This window comes from Culex pipiens, chromosome 3, assembly GCF_016801865.2.
Source record: "Culex pipiens pallens isolate TS chromosome 3, TS_CPP_V2, whole genome shotgun sequence".
NCBI classification, from domain to species: Eukaryota; Metazoa; Arthropoda; class Insecta; order Diptera; family Culicidae; genus Culex; species Culex pipiens.
In genome coordinates this window covers 4092051-4107113 of record NC_068939.1, presented here as the reverse complement: position 1 = coordinate 4107113, position 15063 = coordinate 4092051, and the positions used below count along the sequence as shown (strand labels likewise).

The window sequence follows — 15063 nt, the reverse complement described above, 5'->3', positions numbered from 1 at the left end:
TAAGTTCAACTTTTCAGCACTCATTTCAGTGCTGAAAAGTAGAACTTTTCAGCATTTATTTTGAAAAGTGTTGCTATTCGATTCTGTTATTTTTCGTACAGAAAAGTAGGCTATTTCGTCGTTCAAGAATGACAGGAAAAGTAAGTAGTTTCACGATGGAATTGCAAAAAAAAAATGATTTTCGAAACTACAAATAAAAAATTTCAACTCGATGCAAAATTAGTTTTTTAGTACTCGTCACACTTATCCCACTAAGTAAAGCATCGTTGAATGAATGGACCACCTGTTCTGAAAAAAATCACATTTTCGCTACCCGCTGCAAAACTACAATTAAAAATAATGCTCATACTTTCATTTCACAAAACGTAGTTTATTATTCATCTGAAGAATGCTTAGTTTTAGGAATTTTCTTCAATGGCATTATCTGCGACCAGCCTTACCCTGTAAATAAGAAAACAGTTAAGCTCCACTATTCGCTCAATAATTCCACTTTTCCATTACCTTCGGATCGCACGGCGATCCCTTCCGGATAAATCTGAACAGCGACTCGACGAGATTCGCCGGCGTAGACTCCTCGCACTGTTCCAGCTCGGTCACCAGGCAATTCTGCAGCTTGGTAAAGTCTCTGTCGAAGAAACGTCATCATTTAGAAACTCGGCTTGAGACGGGAAGTTCAACTCGAAAAACTCACTCGCACTGTTTCGGCCCGATGACCAGCTTCGGGATCGTTGCAGCCGACACGGTGGACACATCGACGTCCTTGATGTAGCCGGAGAAGGTGCTGTTCACGCACCGGATGAGGTCGTCCTTCTGCTCGGTGAAGCATTCCGGTCCCTTCTCGGCGATGAAGACTGTGGGCGGAAAGTGGTCGTGACTAATTTGTGGACTTTCAAAACAGTTAGAGGTTCGTCCTTACGCGCAATCTGGTCACCGTCCTTGTGGCACACAAAGTTCAGCAGATTCTTAAACACGTCCAGGCCGTAGCTCTTGTGCTGTTCCTCCTCGTCGTCCAGGCACGGATCGATCGCATTCGAGAAAGTATTCACGCACTCGAGCAAGGTATTCCGCTTGCGGCAGTACTTGTTGAAGACGGTGTCCAGATCTCCCGTTGGTTTGGCATCTTCGACCTCCTGCCGGAACTGGTCGATGTCGACCAATCCCTTGACGCAATTCGCCAAATCCCGGGCGCCCTGCTTGGCCTGCTCGTACGACTCCTCGGTTCCGCCGGCCTTTATGCACTTTTCCTTGACGGCATTCTCGATCTCGTCCATCGAAGGGATTTGCAGGTCCTGCAGGTTCGCCGGCAGATGCTCGCGCAGCTTGTCCACATCGATCTTGTTGGTGTCGTCAGCCTGAACGAACAGGGGAGCTTGAGTGCGGAAAAAGAGACAGAGTGTAAAGAAAAAGGTCACGATCTTCGGCTGAACGTGATTGAGGTTGAAGGCAGAACTTACCAACGGCTGCCACGATAAGCAGCGATAGTAGCCGACCGGTCATCGTTCTAGAAATGGGAGAAAGGAGAGGTTTTACGATGAGGTTGCGATTATTGCTGAGAGGCATGATTAAGGGATTTTTAGATTTTTTTTTTACAAAAGGATTCGCGAAAAGATTTGAAATTTTCGCGGTTAATTGCTCAAAATGTCGTAACAGCCATCGCGACCATGATTCGTTCTTATGAAACAAAGCGAGTTTTTCTTGATATTTTCTCGAGCTCCTTCAAGGAGGTGCAGATGTACAATCCATTTAAAAAAATAAATAGCTAGAAAAATAAAATAAACATGCAGTACTTGTGCAGTACTTGTTCGGTAACTGAGCTGAGAACGCTGCCCTTTTTCCGAATGCTGCTCGCTAACTGGGCTGATTGAAAAATTATCAGAGGAACATCGATGCATTATATTTTTTTACACAAAAAAAAATAGCTCCAGGTCATATTTAATATCCATATTTAAAGAGCATTCGCTTTAAATACCCTTCAAATCTTGAAAAGGTTCAATAAGCTATTGTCTTCCATATTTTTAAAGGACCTTTAAAAAAAACTCTGGAAATATAGTACTTTTCAAAAAATAACACTAGATATCTCGACTTCAATTTTCAAGCAAAGTAGGCGTCAACAAAATTGCTGAAGTTTTGGCAATTTCGACATGACAGACATGACAAAAATGACAAAGAACAAGATTTCTGTTTTTCGGAAATAAATAGGCCAGCCTTCTTAAAGAACAAAAAATCCAGAGTTTTTTTTTATAGGTATGGGGTATACTGCCGCTCCAATCTAGTCCGTCCCATATGTAAAAATAGAGTGCTGAGATAACGCTGTGAGAAGTTTCACAATTTTTCTCATTCTAAACGAACAATTTTTATATAGTTTTTCATACAGTTATTTCAATATCAGTCTAGAAAACACCACTATTATAAATTTGATTTAAAAAACTAGCAATTTGGATGAAAATTTGTGAAATTTACAACAAGAGATCGACTTGACTTTTTTTGTCCATAAATAAAGACAAGTCAGTCAACAAGGTATCAAGGTAGGCTTGAACATTACACCAGAGGTTCAACCTGGTTCAACTGTCATTTCCAGGTTTGTTTTGGTAGTTTTCCAAGTCAATAATGATCACCAAATGATAAAAATTTGTTCATTTCAGGTTTTGATAGAATTCCTAGATATCAAAATATGACCAGCAACGACACCAGAAATTGTTAAAATACTACAGAGGCATCTGCTAAACCCTTGAAATTAATTTAAAAATAATTTCGCTTTTTGGATGTGGAATGTTTTCCAGAACCAGAATCAAGTCTATTCATTCAAGGCAAAATAGAAGTAATTGTATGGTGTAGATATTAGTATGCATTTAATTGTTTTTATATCCGTGGTTGTCCCTTGAAAAAGAAAAAAAACATAAAAGGTTTGGATTTTTGCGTTTTTAATATTCAAATACTTCTTCAGAATTAACAAATAATGATATTTTAAAGATTTAAGTCTTCTTAAAGACCTACTCTGTAAAATTTATACTATTCCGCATCCACTAAAACGATTTGCGAGGCATTTCTATATGAGGAAATGACTTGCCTTTATTTTGCATATGGGACAGCACGAATGTCATATTTATTTTGGAATTTTTAGAACTAACATTACTTTTTATGCAATAGGCTAAAAGGACACGTAAAAATAATACTATTGTTAAAATCATCTCATTTTTGACAAAAATACATATGGGACGGACTAGATTGGAGCGGCAGTATAGCTATGGGGCTATAAATTAAACACTGACCTTTCATGACAAATATTTAAAAAAAATCCAAGTCAGATCTAACAATGGAAAAGATTTTAAATTAGTGTTGTTAAATGAAGATGTTAAATTTTCTGGACTTAAAAAACTTAGATAAGCTCAGGCGAAAACTCCACAAACAGGTTAGATTCAAAAAGTACATTAAATTTCCTTTTTTTTAAATTACATGCTTCACGATATTTTACAGTTCAGTAAGAGGCCATCCAAAAACCACGTGGCCACTTTTTGGAAACATAGAGGGTCGTACTTCCCCTCCTTCACGACTCGACACATGAAACATAAAAAAATGGACCACGGATCCGTGATCAGGGATTACCCCTTACAACAATGTTTCACATAAATCGAAGAGGGTCCGGGCAACTTTTTCCGATGTCGTGTGAGTTGACAAAGAATGACCCCAAGAATTTTTGATGATTCAATTGGTGGTCTTATTTTACGCATTGTCAACAAACACCGCGGAATTATTTATGCAAACAACTTTTGGTTAATCATTGTTCAAGTAAAATAAACTCTGTGATTATGTAAAAAATAGATATCTTCCTTTGAGTTTAATTTAAATATTTTCTTTAACATATTAAACTGTAGTTTCGTTTTTGCCAGGCATTACTGATGTTCAGTTGATAAAGTACGATACTGCAACACTCCGTACACTTCTAAAATATAATCATCTAATTAAAGTAAGATTCGGCTTGATTATGTAACACTGATCAACGGTCAAATTTACAACTGATAAGAAGTTTCACAAAATTCACGCCTCAGTTAGAATCTAATTCTTCTTCTCCTATCACTGGGGTTCACTTACTCACTGATTCTTGTCAAACGAACTAGTTTAACAAATTTGACTCTTCTTCTGTAGAGAACAACTGAACACTGCTGATCCGCTCCGGTCGAGTCTTCCTGGCTCACTGCTCAGCGCTCGTCGTTGATCCGCTTGCCTGTGAGAGTCGAATTGCAACGGTCACCACCTTTTAATCGGACGGCATTTATATATTACACTATCGGCCGTTTGAAATTTCATCTATCACATGAGCTGAGCCGGTTGTGTGTTTTCATTCCACGAAATAAAAAAGAAAAATATAAATAATACAAATATTAGCCCCGATCGAACATTCTTTGTCGAACTGCCGTATGTGAGAAAGTATGTCCCATTAGCTGCTCCATAAAGTGATAACACGAGATGCTTGGAATGGGTGTACGATCGGTTCACGCGGGGTAGCTGCTAGGGATAAATGTCGATCTTGAATTGGACGTCCACAAAAGACGACTTTGAAAATTGAAGACAATTTTGAAAAGTTTTGTTGAACAAAATGTTAAAGGAGACGCATGGTACTGTACGTGTTTTTTATAAACACGAAAAATTTAAAGGAACGTTCTTTATGTTTGAACCCTTCAGGCTCGGGTACAGACGTTCTTATCATATCTAGCAACAGCAACAAATATCATTCTCTCGCTATTGTGAGGAACACACTGACGGGCCTGTCCAAGGAGAGCCGGAAGTTTCGAATAAGCGGCACGTTATGGAGAGAATAAGTGCACCTATAAAAAGAAAATTGAGTGAAAGATAGGGCACAACGTGCACGGCAGCACATGGCTTAATTTATGATCGCGCGTCTGTAAAAGTTCACTTGCACCGAGTTCTAAGTTGGAATATGGATTATGTTGATCGGTGACATATTGATCGGGGAGGGTGGGACGATTGATATGGGTTTTAATTGAGTCATTAGTGCGAGTTGAGCAAATAGTTTGCTTTTCCGCTAGCAATTGAGGAAATGTTCATTGAACCTTTGCTTCAATTCTTCTGGTGCTGGTTCGAAAATGAATTCATTTTTTTTTTATCCACAGTCGTTGTCGATATCGAACAAGAGAAGAAACACTTTACAGAACGACAAAACCAACAAAACAAATAGTTGTAAAATTTTCTTCAAAACTTCATTTTGCGAAAAAATATTTTGGAATTTTTTGAATCAAGACTAATATTTTCAAAGGGAATAAAATTGAATGATTAACTCTTTTGAAATGTTAATCTTAAAATTTCACAAATGTTTAATTTTTCAAAATTGAAAATTGGACCATTAGTTGCTGAGATATTGGCATTACAAAATGTGGGAATGTTTGGATGAGACTCGAATAACTTAAGTTTTCTTGTTTCTTTTTCTTTTATTCACTGTATTTCAGCAACCAGAGTCCCAATCTCAATGTCTGTTAGTCAATTTTATTGAAAATTTTCTAAACCTTTCGAAAAAATATGTTCAGAAATGGACAATCATGAACACTATAAATAAATAATCTAAAATCGGGAATTTTTCAGTTAAAATTAAACTTTAAGTGGCTATATCTTGAAAACGTGCTAATCTCATCTAATCTAATCTAACCCTAGCGCAGCCAGTCTCTCGAGTGCATCCTGGAAAATGCCTTAGGTTGATTAACGCCTAGCATCCACTTGTCATTATTAACAATTGCAGTGCCCCAATGCAATAAATTGCTTTGAAACATCACAAACGTTAAAGCGGCCAGGCCAACTGCGTAAAGTTTACCGCAAAGATGATTCGTTGAACTGGATTGAATTTGAACACGAATATTCAAACAGCAATACAGTTCTGAATCTACAGGGGAGGAAGAAACGTGGGGATCCCCCGCTCACGTTCCTGTTTTATAGGCAATAAATCGTTGGAAGTCACCATGATAAGAAGTTTTGGTGCTCCGGGACCCTCGGGGATGGGACATTGTATTTCCACAAATGCCCTGGACACTATTTGCCGAGGTTATAGCGCCACAACTCGCTCATGTGGCTATATCTTGAAAACGTGCTATATAAAAAATGTAAAGTACTTTTCGATTGCAAATTTAATTTTACAATAAAAACTGAAGTAAAAAACAATGTTTTTTTGTTATTGAAATAACAAGCATTTCATAATTTCAATGAAAAAACTAATGGAAAGTGCATTTTACACCCGTTCAGTTGATATTAGAGGGTGACGAGCGGGAATTCCCGGGAAATCGGCCATTTTTGGACCTCTCGATTCCCGGGAAATTTGGTCGAGACTCCCGGGAAATTTTATTCTTATAAATATCGAACCAAAATTAATAATTCAATCAGAAAACATTTGAAAAATTCGAAATTGTTTAGAACGTTGGATTTTCAATGTTCGATTTACAAGTTTGAATAAACCAATGCTTCTCTAATTTTCTTATTTTAAAGGTGTAAATTTTAACTTTTCAAAAATTCCAATAACTATAATTGAGAGTAACCAAAAAATGTGGACCCCAAAATTAACCTTGAAACATTTTTAGCAGTTACACACCAGGAATGAAATATTTATTATTTCTAAGAGGAAAAACCTTACACACTCAGATTTTTATGCCGAACTTCGTCAGAATTCTGCCGAAATCAGAACAACTTATCGTCCGGCAGAAAAATATGCCGAATCTCGGCAAAATGTGAGTCATTGTAACGATTACTCGGTGAAAAATTACAGTTAATTTGCCGAAGTTCGGCATTTTTGTGCCGAAGAAATCAGTTGTTCTGTTTTCGGCAAAATTCTGCCGAGCTCGAAAACCAAAAATGAGTGTGTATCCTCTCTCAAGCATAGCAAAACTCATAATCTTGTTTTTTTAATTCTAAGTAATCAATTTCGCTGTATCGAGGTCATTTCCTTTTTTGATGTCAATAAGTCATTATGTGTTTTGCATATTAAATTATATTTTGGGAATAAAAATCAGGCATTCTTTGTAAAGTTAGTGTCCGCTAATTGTGACCATTTAAAGTTGACCTTAAGAAGGAAAAAATCAACTTATGTAAAAATTTTGTTTTGTGTCGTTATTTGTCATATTACAAAAATGCCATATTGCATAAATGGAAAATTATATATTAGTTATTTTTTTTACTTTCAAAAAATCTATTAACAAGTTCAACAACAAGTTTGTGCAACTTTTAAAAAATCACTCAGTGCGAATGAAGATTCGTAAACATTTTAAACTGCAATTTCGAGTCCCAAAAGGCTCAAGAAACGATTTTGTATTTGTAGATTGAGGGAAAAAATCAAAATGAAGATAAAGTTTCTCAAAATAATGAGGTTACTTAAATTATCGTTTCATTGGATTAGTATGAATTAATTGTATCTGAATTCATTAAAAAGAAACGTTTTTCAACTTTTCTTTTTAAGTTATTGACACTTTTGGCTGGTTAAAAAAAATTCCCGGGTCCCGGGAATTCCCGGGAAATGGCAAAACTCAACTCTCGATTCCCGGGAAATTGAAAATCTCGAGAGTCGTCACCCTCTAGATGCAATATTAATTTTCAAAAAATCTGACAAAAAAATCACTAAAATTCAAAATATTGTTGATCGATCCCAGACATGCTAAAAACGATTCTAAACCCAGGGGAATGCATTTTAACCATTTGAAGCCTGAGTTTTCAAAAAGATATGTTTAGTTAATGATGTGAAAAAATAAATTCTTGCGTTATTTTTCATTTTTGGGTAATTTATAACCCATCAGGTCTGAAAGGGTTAAATAGATTTCAGTTGACATTAAAAATTTGAACTTTTTTGAAAAAATATTTTTTTGCCGCTCATTTTTCGGTCCGCATTTGAAGGAGGGAGTGACAAAAACTTTAATTAAAATTTGTACCAGCCTTATTATCTTTAACAGAGTTTTACACATTTTTGCATGATTTTTCTTGAAAAAATACATTTTAATGAAATCTAACATATTTATTATTTTTAGCTTGAATTTTGTTTCATGCTTTTTTTATATTATAATTTTCAGTTTTGAATTAATTTATCATCAATTGGGTCCTAAAATTAAGCTTAAATTGCTGATATTATTGTTCACAACAATCACAAAGACAATGACTTTTGCCGTATTATTTTGTTTTTTTTTTTTCAATAAACGTTTTTAGTTCTTCTTTTTGAAATTTTTTGCCGTGTGACAACACAGTAAAAAAATCATGGTAATATTACATCTGGGAATAAGTACATCTTTTCTGTCACCAAAAATGTGTAATTTTCCCTCTAAAAAATTGTAAATTTAACAATATTTCGTTGTAATAAATTGAGGTAATATTACATTACAAAACATGTAATTTTAAACCTTCAATATTTACACAATTGTCAGCTGTGTAGCTTGGAATTGAATCATTGCTAGATTTTTTAAAACTATGTTTATATTCAAACTACTGTGAAAACATTTAAGGTATAAGGAGCCGTTTGTAAGCCGCAAATTAGATTTTTATTCAAACTTTGCTGAAGATGGGTATATTCGATAATACTTTAAATATGTGGGATTTTTGCTTGTAAAGGAAGAAAACAACATTTATTCTTGTTTGCTTTTATTTTCCAAAGTGTAAACATTAAAATTTCTCGTATACATCCACAATATCTCGCCGTTCAAAATAAAGCCTTTTAGCTCCTATCTCTACCCTAATCTGCCCTGAATACATTTCGTTGTTTGGAAATCTGCTTATCACAATTTCAAAAAATATTCCCTCTTCGTCTAGTCACCCTTGAAATGGTATCGGTAAATCAGCAGCAACGAAAAATGCTCATGGAAGCTCCTTTTCCTGTCGCCGCCTACTCTAATGGACGACAAGTTTCGCCACCATCGCCACCAGCCACGTGGTCAGCAGAATCATCGTCGCCGACGATTGCAGCGCGTCGCTGGAATTCCTCCGTCCTTTTTTCGTCTCGGCAGGCTGGTTTTTTTTTGGGAATACACAGAGTTGCAAAAAATTACCGTTAATATTCTTACCGAAGGGGGTCACTTACGACGGTAAAGTTGGCACAAGGCGTTTCCCTGCGTACAAATTTAAACATGGACTCAACGAGGTTGGCCGGCGTCGACTCCTGGCAGTCTTCCAGCACGCGCACGAAACACGCCCGCAGGTTGTCCATGTCGCTGGGGAGGTGGATGGTAAATAGTTTATGTTTTGAAAAATTGGGAGAAATTTCTAGCGACTTACTCGCACTGCTTCTGTCCCATCACCAGCTTGGGGATGCCTTCGGATGGTTTCGGTGTCGATTCGTCCAGGTAGCCTCGCAGCGTTCCGTTGAAGCAATCGATCAGCGGCTGTTTCTGCTCCTGGAAGCATTCCGGGCCCTTCTCAGCGATGAACACTGGAAACAGTATTAGAGTGTTGAATGATTTTTTTTAAATAACGAAAAAAGAGATCATTTCATACAGGCGATTTGGTCACCATCCTTGTGGCACACAAAGTTCAGCAGGCCATGAACCAGATTCACGAAGACTCGCTTGCTTTCCCGCTCCTCGTCATCCAAGCAAACGTCGATGTCGGCTGAGAAGGTGTCGACGCATTCGATTGCAGCGGCACGCCGTTTGCAATATCTGAAATTTGATTCGCTGTAAAATCTCTGAACTTTAAGAACCAGGTTTGATGATTACTCACTTGTTGAACACCGTGTCCAGATCTCCGGTAGGCTTCGCCTTCTGAATCTCCTCCTGCAGGTCACCAAAGTCGATCAAACCCTTCATGCAGTCGCCCAACCTTTGGCTTGCAGCTTCGGTCTTTTCGTACGCCTCCTCATTTCCAGCGATCTTTGAGCACTTGTCCTTGACGATCTTCTGGATGTCCTCGATGCTGGGCAGAGAGATATTTTGGAACTCGGGCGGCAGGAACCCATCCGGCAGCTGCGCCTTGAGCGTGTCGATGTCGATGTCTTTCAGATCCTTAGGAAGTTCGTCCGCGGCGTTTATCAGGGTAGTTGCTGGAATTGTGAAAATCTTAGTTAGTTGCTTGATTTACTTAAGAAAACTTAATATAATAAAAGCGTTTTTAAAAATTCGCTGAAAACAATACTGATGTTAACTTACTGTAGTAGCAAACATATTCAGGCTTATTCCTAGCTTATCACTGATAATGTATTTACTTTTCAAACAATGTTTTGTGTTAACTGCCGTTCTACGCATAATTGTCCCATGTTCAAAAAAGGGCAACTGAGAAAAACGCGATTGAAATTTTTCGATCGATTTCTGTGTTTCTACGCATAATTGTCCCGTGGGTCCCTATTCGCCCTATATGTCCCTAATCACCCCGGTTAACATTTTATCACCCTTATTTGTAATCCTCTTACAGCTAAACAGGTAAACAAGATGAAATGCTTCTTAAAACTCATGATTTAGTGATAGAAAATACTTGGTGGGACAATTATGCGTAGAAGTTCAACGATGGGACAAACAGACTTGGTGTTGTTTTCAATGATTTTCTGAACAAAGTACTAGATTTTATGTGTTTTTCTGAAAGTATACGTAAAATTAAGCTTAAAAATGATAAAAAGGCAGAGTCGTTCAAAACTGACATGGGACAATTATGCGTAGAACGGCAGTTAAGCTGTGGGAAAAATCTCGTATGGTGACCGCCAGCCATTAAGAGAAGAGAAAAACAATGCCTTGCCTCGAAGCTTTAATTGCTCTGTGATTAACCTCTCATTACTTATATCACCTGTTGATGTTCTAACTGATCACCCTGAAACACCCACGGAATGCTAAGCAGGGCCTTCAATATTAATCCAGCTCCCTGCCTAATTCCTGACGTAGTCCATCGAACTGAACTTTAGTCGAACCTCTCCTTCTTATCTGTTCGCGCTGAGAAGTTACACCTGATAAGAACTGAGAGTACGAACTATGAACTAACTTAAAACCCGTCACACAATGCCCTGTCGATGCACTGTTGATGGGTTGCGTCCGATCATTGATCGCTCAACTACTGGTAGATTCTTACGAATTCAAAGAAACCTTATTAAAAAAATAGTACTTACATAAGAAAAGTGCAACCAGCAGAATGCCGCCACCAACTCGACTCGCTATCCGACCCATTTCGACAATACAATCTCGAATCTCAGCAAATCAACCGCAGAGTGCAAGCCCAGTCAATGTCACGGCTGAAACTAAACTGCCGAAATTGCCGCGCTTCTTCCAATTACAATTCCAGTCAGCACACCCAAATGACTCCTCCCGAGACTGTATCAGTACGATGGCGAGCGTGTTTGTTATCAATCAAAAATGTTCATTCGGTGACGACGAGTTTCTTTTGTCTACAACGACGTCGACGACGAGCACCTGGAATAAATGATTGTCGCTCGTTAGGTTTACAGATTGGCTGGGTACACGGTGAGCAAAAGTCATGGTTAAATTACATGTGAAAATGTGTAATTTTGTCTTGCTGTGTGAATTAAATTTTTTAACATGAATTGGTTTTAAATTGCATGAAAAGAGGTAAATTTACAGCATAAATTTCCACATCTTCATGATTTCCAGATTTGCACATTTTCTATGGTAAAATGACACGTTATAACATGTAATTTTACCACGACTTTTATGTGAGAAACAGAGTACAAAATTGTGTAAATTTGGAAGGTGTTGAAATTGGATGGTGTAATGTTTAATCTTTTATGATGTAATATTACATTAATTTAAGTTGAAACAAGGAATTCACACTGAAAAGAGGTAAATTTACAAAAATTTGGAGGTAAAATTACTCTTTTTTTTCTGACATAAAAGATGTACTCATTCCCAGATGAAAGAATTACAATGATCTTTTTCACTGTGTAGCTAGGTGCCTATGAATAGGGGATGCTAGGGTGTTTTTTTGTTGGCTTCACTAATTAATCAAAATATTGTTGTCGATCTTCTTGCGTTTTACTATTTTGAGTCTATTCTGAATATTGATAATTTTTCAGAAGATTTTTCGTTTCTAGAATTTTAGCATTTGGATAATTTCCAAAATCAAAAATTTTTCAAAAACTGAAAAACGAATCAATTCTTCCCTATAAAACTGATAATATCGCTACGCGGTCACACCCTCGGAAACAACTTTTGCACTCTTGATTCACATCGCAAATACCGGTGTTTGGCCAAGTCGTCGCGCTGATATCTCGGGTCAAGAATGTCACACCACTGCAGCTGCACTTTGGCAAATTGTTAGGTAATGTTTGCCTTCAATTCGTTTATCGTTTACATATATTTGCAGACAAATTTTGTTGAACCGTAAAGAAATGATTGTATTTTAACTCACAGAACTTAAAAACGCCTCTCTCGCACCTTGAAACGCATTTCAGGGAACAGGAAAAACGGCTTTTACTTTACTTGCATTGCATTACAGCATGGCGATTAAGGCGAGGTTGTTGCATTTATTTGAATAATTCTGCACTGTTGTTTCCAAGCCAAACCAAAACTAATTCAAATATCGAAATTATCTTTGATTTTCTCTGCGCGCGTTATTGTGCCATCCGAGTTATAATAATGATCGCGCCGCAATGCATCACAAAACTGACTGCCAAAAATTGCCTCTCATCTGGTGCCGACCAGCCAGACTGAGGTGGTCACTATAATACTGAAAAAAGACCGCGAAAAATAGCACAGTAATTGCGGGGCCATGAAACGACCAGATAAATATTGTCTTTCCTATATGTTTATACTTTTTGTTCCATTGCATTCACCATTAACACCAGTCTGTGTGCAATATACATAATCTTGATCTCGCCAGCATCATCCTCATCTACGCACCTTTGGTCCAATTCTACCTGTTGCTAGATGCTTTTTTTGAGGAAGTACATACCTTACCTCACTTAAACTGTTATCCTTTCACACGTAAGCTCTTTTCTCTTCTGACAAAAAAAAAATCATCTCATCCCACAGATTTATCTTGCGTGAGATGACTAATTTTTCAAACAAAACTAAAATAAACCCGAAAAAATCTGACCCGAGACGAAACGCGAACCGCACAGGTTGAAAGACGAAAGCACACTAAAGAAGAGCTTATTTGCTTATACGGACGGTCCAGAGCCAAAGGCTCGAATGTGTTGTTGTTGTTTTATTCTGATGTGCTTTGCTTCACCTTGAGCGCTGCGCTCGGGAGCAGTACCGGCAAAACAAAGTGTTTGAATGTGCTGGTATGAATGAAGGTGTGAGCGTGGAGTAAAGATTGAAAAATAGTGGTTTTGGTGAGATAGACTGGCGAAATAGAAGTTTGGTTAAGTTAGTTTTTTCGTTTTTTCGTTTCTGTCTTCTTTAAATTTTTTTTGATATATTTTAAAATGAAACAATTATGGAATTTTCTTCTTTTTTCAATGAAAAAAAAAGCTTTCAAAATTTTCAAATAAAATCTAAAATTAAAAAAGGGCTAGTAACACTTATATTTGACATTTTCATGTATTTCACCTGATAATAAAAATATTTTTATAACGAAAAGAGCAAGAGTTATTTGCAGGCCAAGGAAGGAGTCCAACTACATCCGTAGTGCTGTTTGGACAAAACAGCATGGCTCTGGTTCCTTGCAAGTGTCCTATTTTCTTACCTCCACGTTGGCTTGGTTTAGTCATCATGATGACAAGGTGTAACCTAGCTGGTGGCCTGTGAAAACGACTCGTAAACCTTTGACCAGCGAGGGTCAAAGTAGAGACGGCTAGAAGAAAGGGGCGCGTCAATGTGGGAAAGGGAAGTAATGTGTGATTGTAGACGGTATTGTTTTGATTCGCAGTATGTTGAGTCAACTGCTGTGGATGTACCTGAGCATCGCAGAACGGGGTTTCTCTTCTTTCCATTTCAGCTAACAGCTATCTTCTGTTTATTTTGTTTCACTGATTTTCTAAAACGGCTTCTGTTTACTATCCTCCATTTGATTTCGATTTTACTTATTTGATTCTCTTATTTCTCAACGCTTTTTCACTCTATTTTACCAATTGATGCTGCTGTAACAAACTGTCTTCTTTCCCTTAATTTGGCAGCGATGTCAATTTTGTGCCTTTCTTTATTTATCTATTTGAATAATTTCTCATCTTCCCTGTAAGTTGCCCTCAATACAATCTAAGCTTGTTTGTTACCTCTATTTATTAACTATTGTTAATTTCTTTATCTACTTCATAAATTACTATCTTCTTTTATTATTGATTCTTTACATAGTATATTTCCTTCACTGTCCATTGTTTTGAAACTTCACCTTTTTCTTAAGCAAGTGAGGTTCGATCCCTTACTCAATTTATGGAATGATTAAAGGATTAACACAAATATTACTATTGCACTTTTGAAAAACTTTTATAAAATGCTTAGGAGCAAAATATTGTAACAAAACACCGCGACAAAAGAAATAGCAACAGATTAACACGACTCAACAATAGGGAAGATTTCAGGAGAAAACAATACACTCAAACCCCGATGGTTTGACACCAACTGTTGTCAAACGAACGGGGTCACTTTTTAGTTTGACACCCTCTTTAATACCAAACGTTTGTGTTGATAGTGTGCGTGAGCGCCGTGTAAAAAGTGACAGTTCGTCACTTTTTAGTTTGACTTTGACCAACCAGCGGGGTACAAACTAAAAAAGTGTCAAACGAAAAAGTGACCAACCACCGGGGATTGAGTGTACACAGTAAATTTAAATTCTCATGTTTTTCACAAAATTTAATCTTTAAGAGTCTTCATGTCAGCAACCTGAAGTCTGATCAACAAATAAAATTTTGAAACCGCCATAACAGAGGTATTCAAAAAACCCGAAAAGTCGAAAAATAATATTTTTTTTTGGGACCTTTAAAAAATACTTCATTTATAAAAAGATTTTTAAAAGATTATTTCCGATTTTTGTCTGCCTCACCTTACCAAAAAAATAAAAAAGTTAAAAAATTGCAATTACAGGCCACGGTTTTAACATTTCAATGAAAAAAGTTTAAAAAAAATGCATTATACACCTGTCCGGTGGATTTGCAATAATAAGTTTCCAAAATTTATGAGTAAACTTTATTTTTGTGAAAAAAAAAAACAGTTTTCG

The 15063-nt window shown here is 37.0% G+C and overlaps 2 protein-coding genes across 3 annotated transcripts; both read right to left on the bottom strand.

Moving 5' to 3' along the window:
* Positions 1 to 349: 349 nt before the first annotated feature.
* LOC120417836 (27 kDa hemolymph protein-like) lies at positions 350 to 4206 on the bottom strand. Its single transcript, XM_039580055.2, has 6 exons — positions 4090 to 4206; positions 1455 to 1501; positions 917 to 1369; positions 692 to 851; positions 502 to 625; positions 350 to 441 (listed from the first exon to the last, which is right to left on the bottom strand). The coding sequence occupies exons 2-6, from the start codon at positions 1495 to 1497 to the stop codon at positions 421 to 423; spliced, it is 801 nt and encodes a 266-aa protein (XP_039435989.1). The 5' UTR covers positions 1498 to 1501; positions 4090 to 4206; the 3' UTR covers positions 350 to 420.
* Positions 4207 to 8599: 4393 nt separating this feature from the next.
* LOC120417834 (27 kDa glycoprotein-like) lies at positions 8600 to 13014 on the bottom strand. Of its 2 annotated transcripts, none has more exons than XM_039580049.2 (7): positions 12859 to 13014; positions 11060 to 11360; positions 9691 to 10009; positions 9466 to 9629; positions 9247 to 9400; positions 9053 to 9182; positions 8600 to 8979 (listed from the first exon to the last, which is right to left on the bottom strand). In XM_039580049.2, the coding sequence occupies exons 2-7, from the start codon at positions 11115 to 11117 to the stop codon at positions 8863 to 8865; spliced, it is 942 nt and encodes a 313-aa protein (XP_039435983.1). In that variant the 5' UTR covers positions 11118 to 11360; positions 12859 to 13014; the 3' UTR covers positions 8600 to 8862. The 2 variants fall into 2 exon arrangements, with proteins under 2 accessions (XP_039435983.1, XP_052566678.1); XM_052710718.1 differs by having other exon boundaries at positions 12864 to 13012.
* Positions 13015 to 15063: the final 2049 nt, after the last annotated feature.

Excerpts from the sequence above, each read along its gene's own strand:
- LOC120417836 (XM_039580055.2), bottom strand. The coding sequence starts at position 1,497 with ATGACCGGTCGGCTACTATCGCTGCTTATCGTGGCAGCCGTTG. Across the intron at positions 1,370-1,454 it reads GCTTATCGTGGCAGCCGTTG|CTCCCCTGTTCGTTCAGGCT; the intron begins GTAAGTTCTGCC and ends TCCGCACTCAAG. Across the intron at positions 626-691 it reads ATCGGGCCGAAACAGTGCGA|AGACTTTACCAAGCTGCAGA; the intron begins GTGAGTTTTTCG and ends TTTCTTCGACAG.
- LOC120417834 (XM_039580049.2), bottom strand. The coding sequence starts at position 11,117 with ATGGGTCGGATAGCGAGTCGAGTTGGTGGCGGCATTCTGCTGGTTGCA. Across the intron at positions 10,010-11,059 it reads GCTGGTTGCACTTTTCTTAT|CAACTACCCTGATAAACGCC; the intron begins GTAAGTACTATT and ends TCACAATTCCAG. Across the intron at positions 9,630-9,690 it reads CTGGACACGGTGTTCAACAA|ATATTGCAAACGGCGTGCCG; the intron begins GTGAGTAATCAT and ends ATCAAATTTCAG.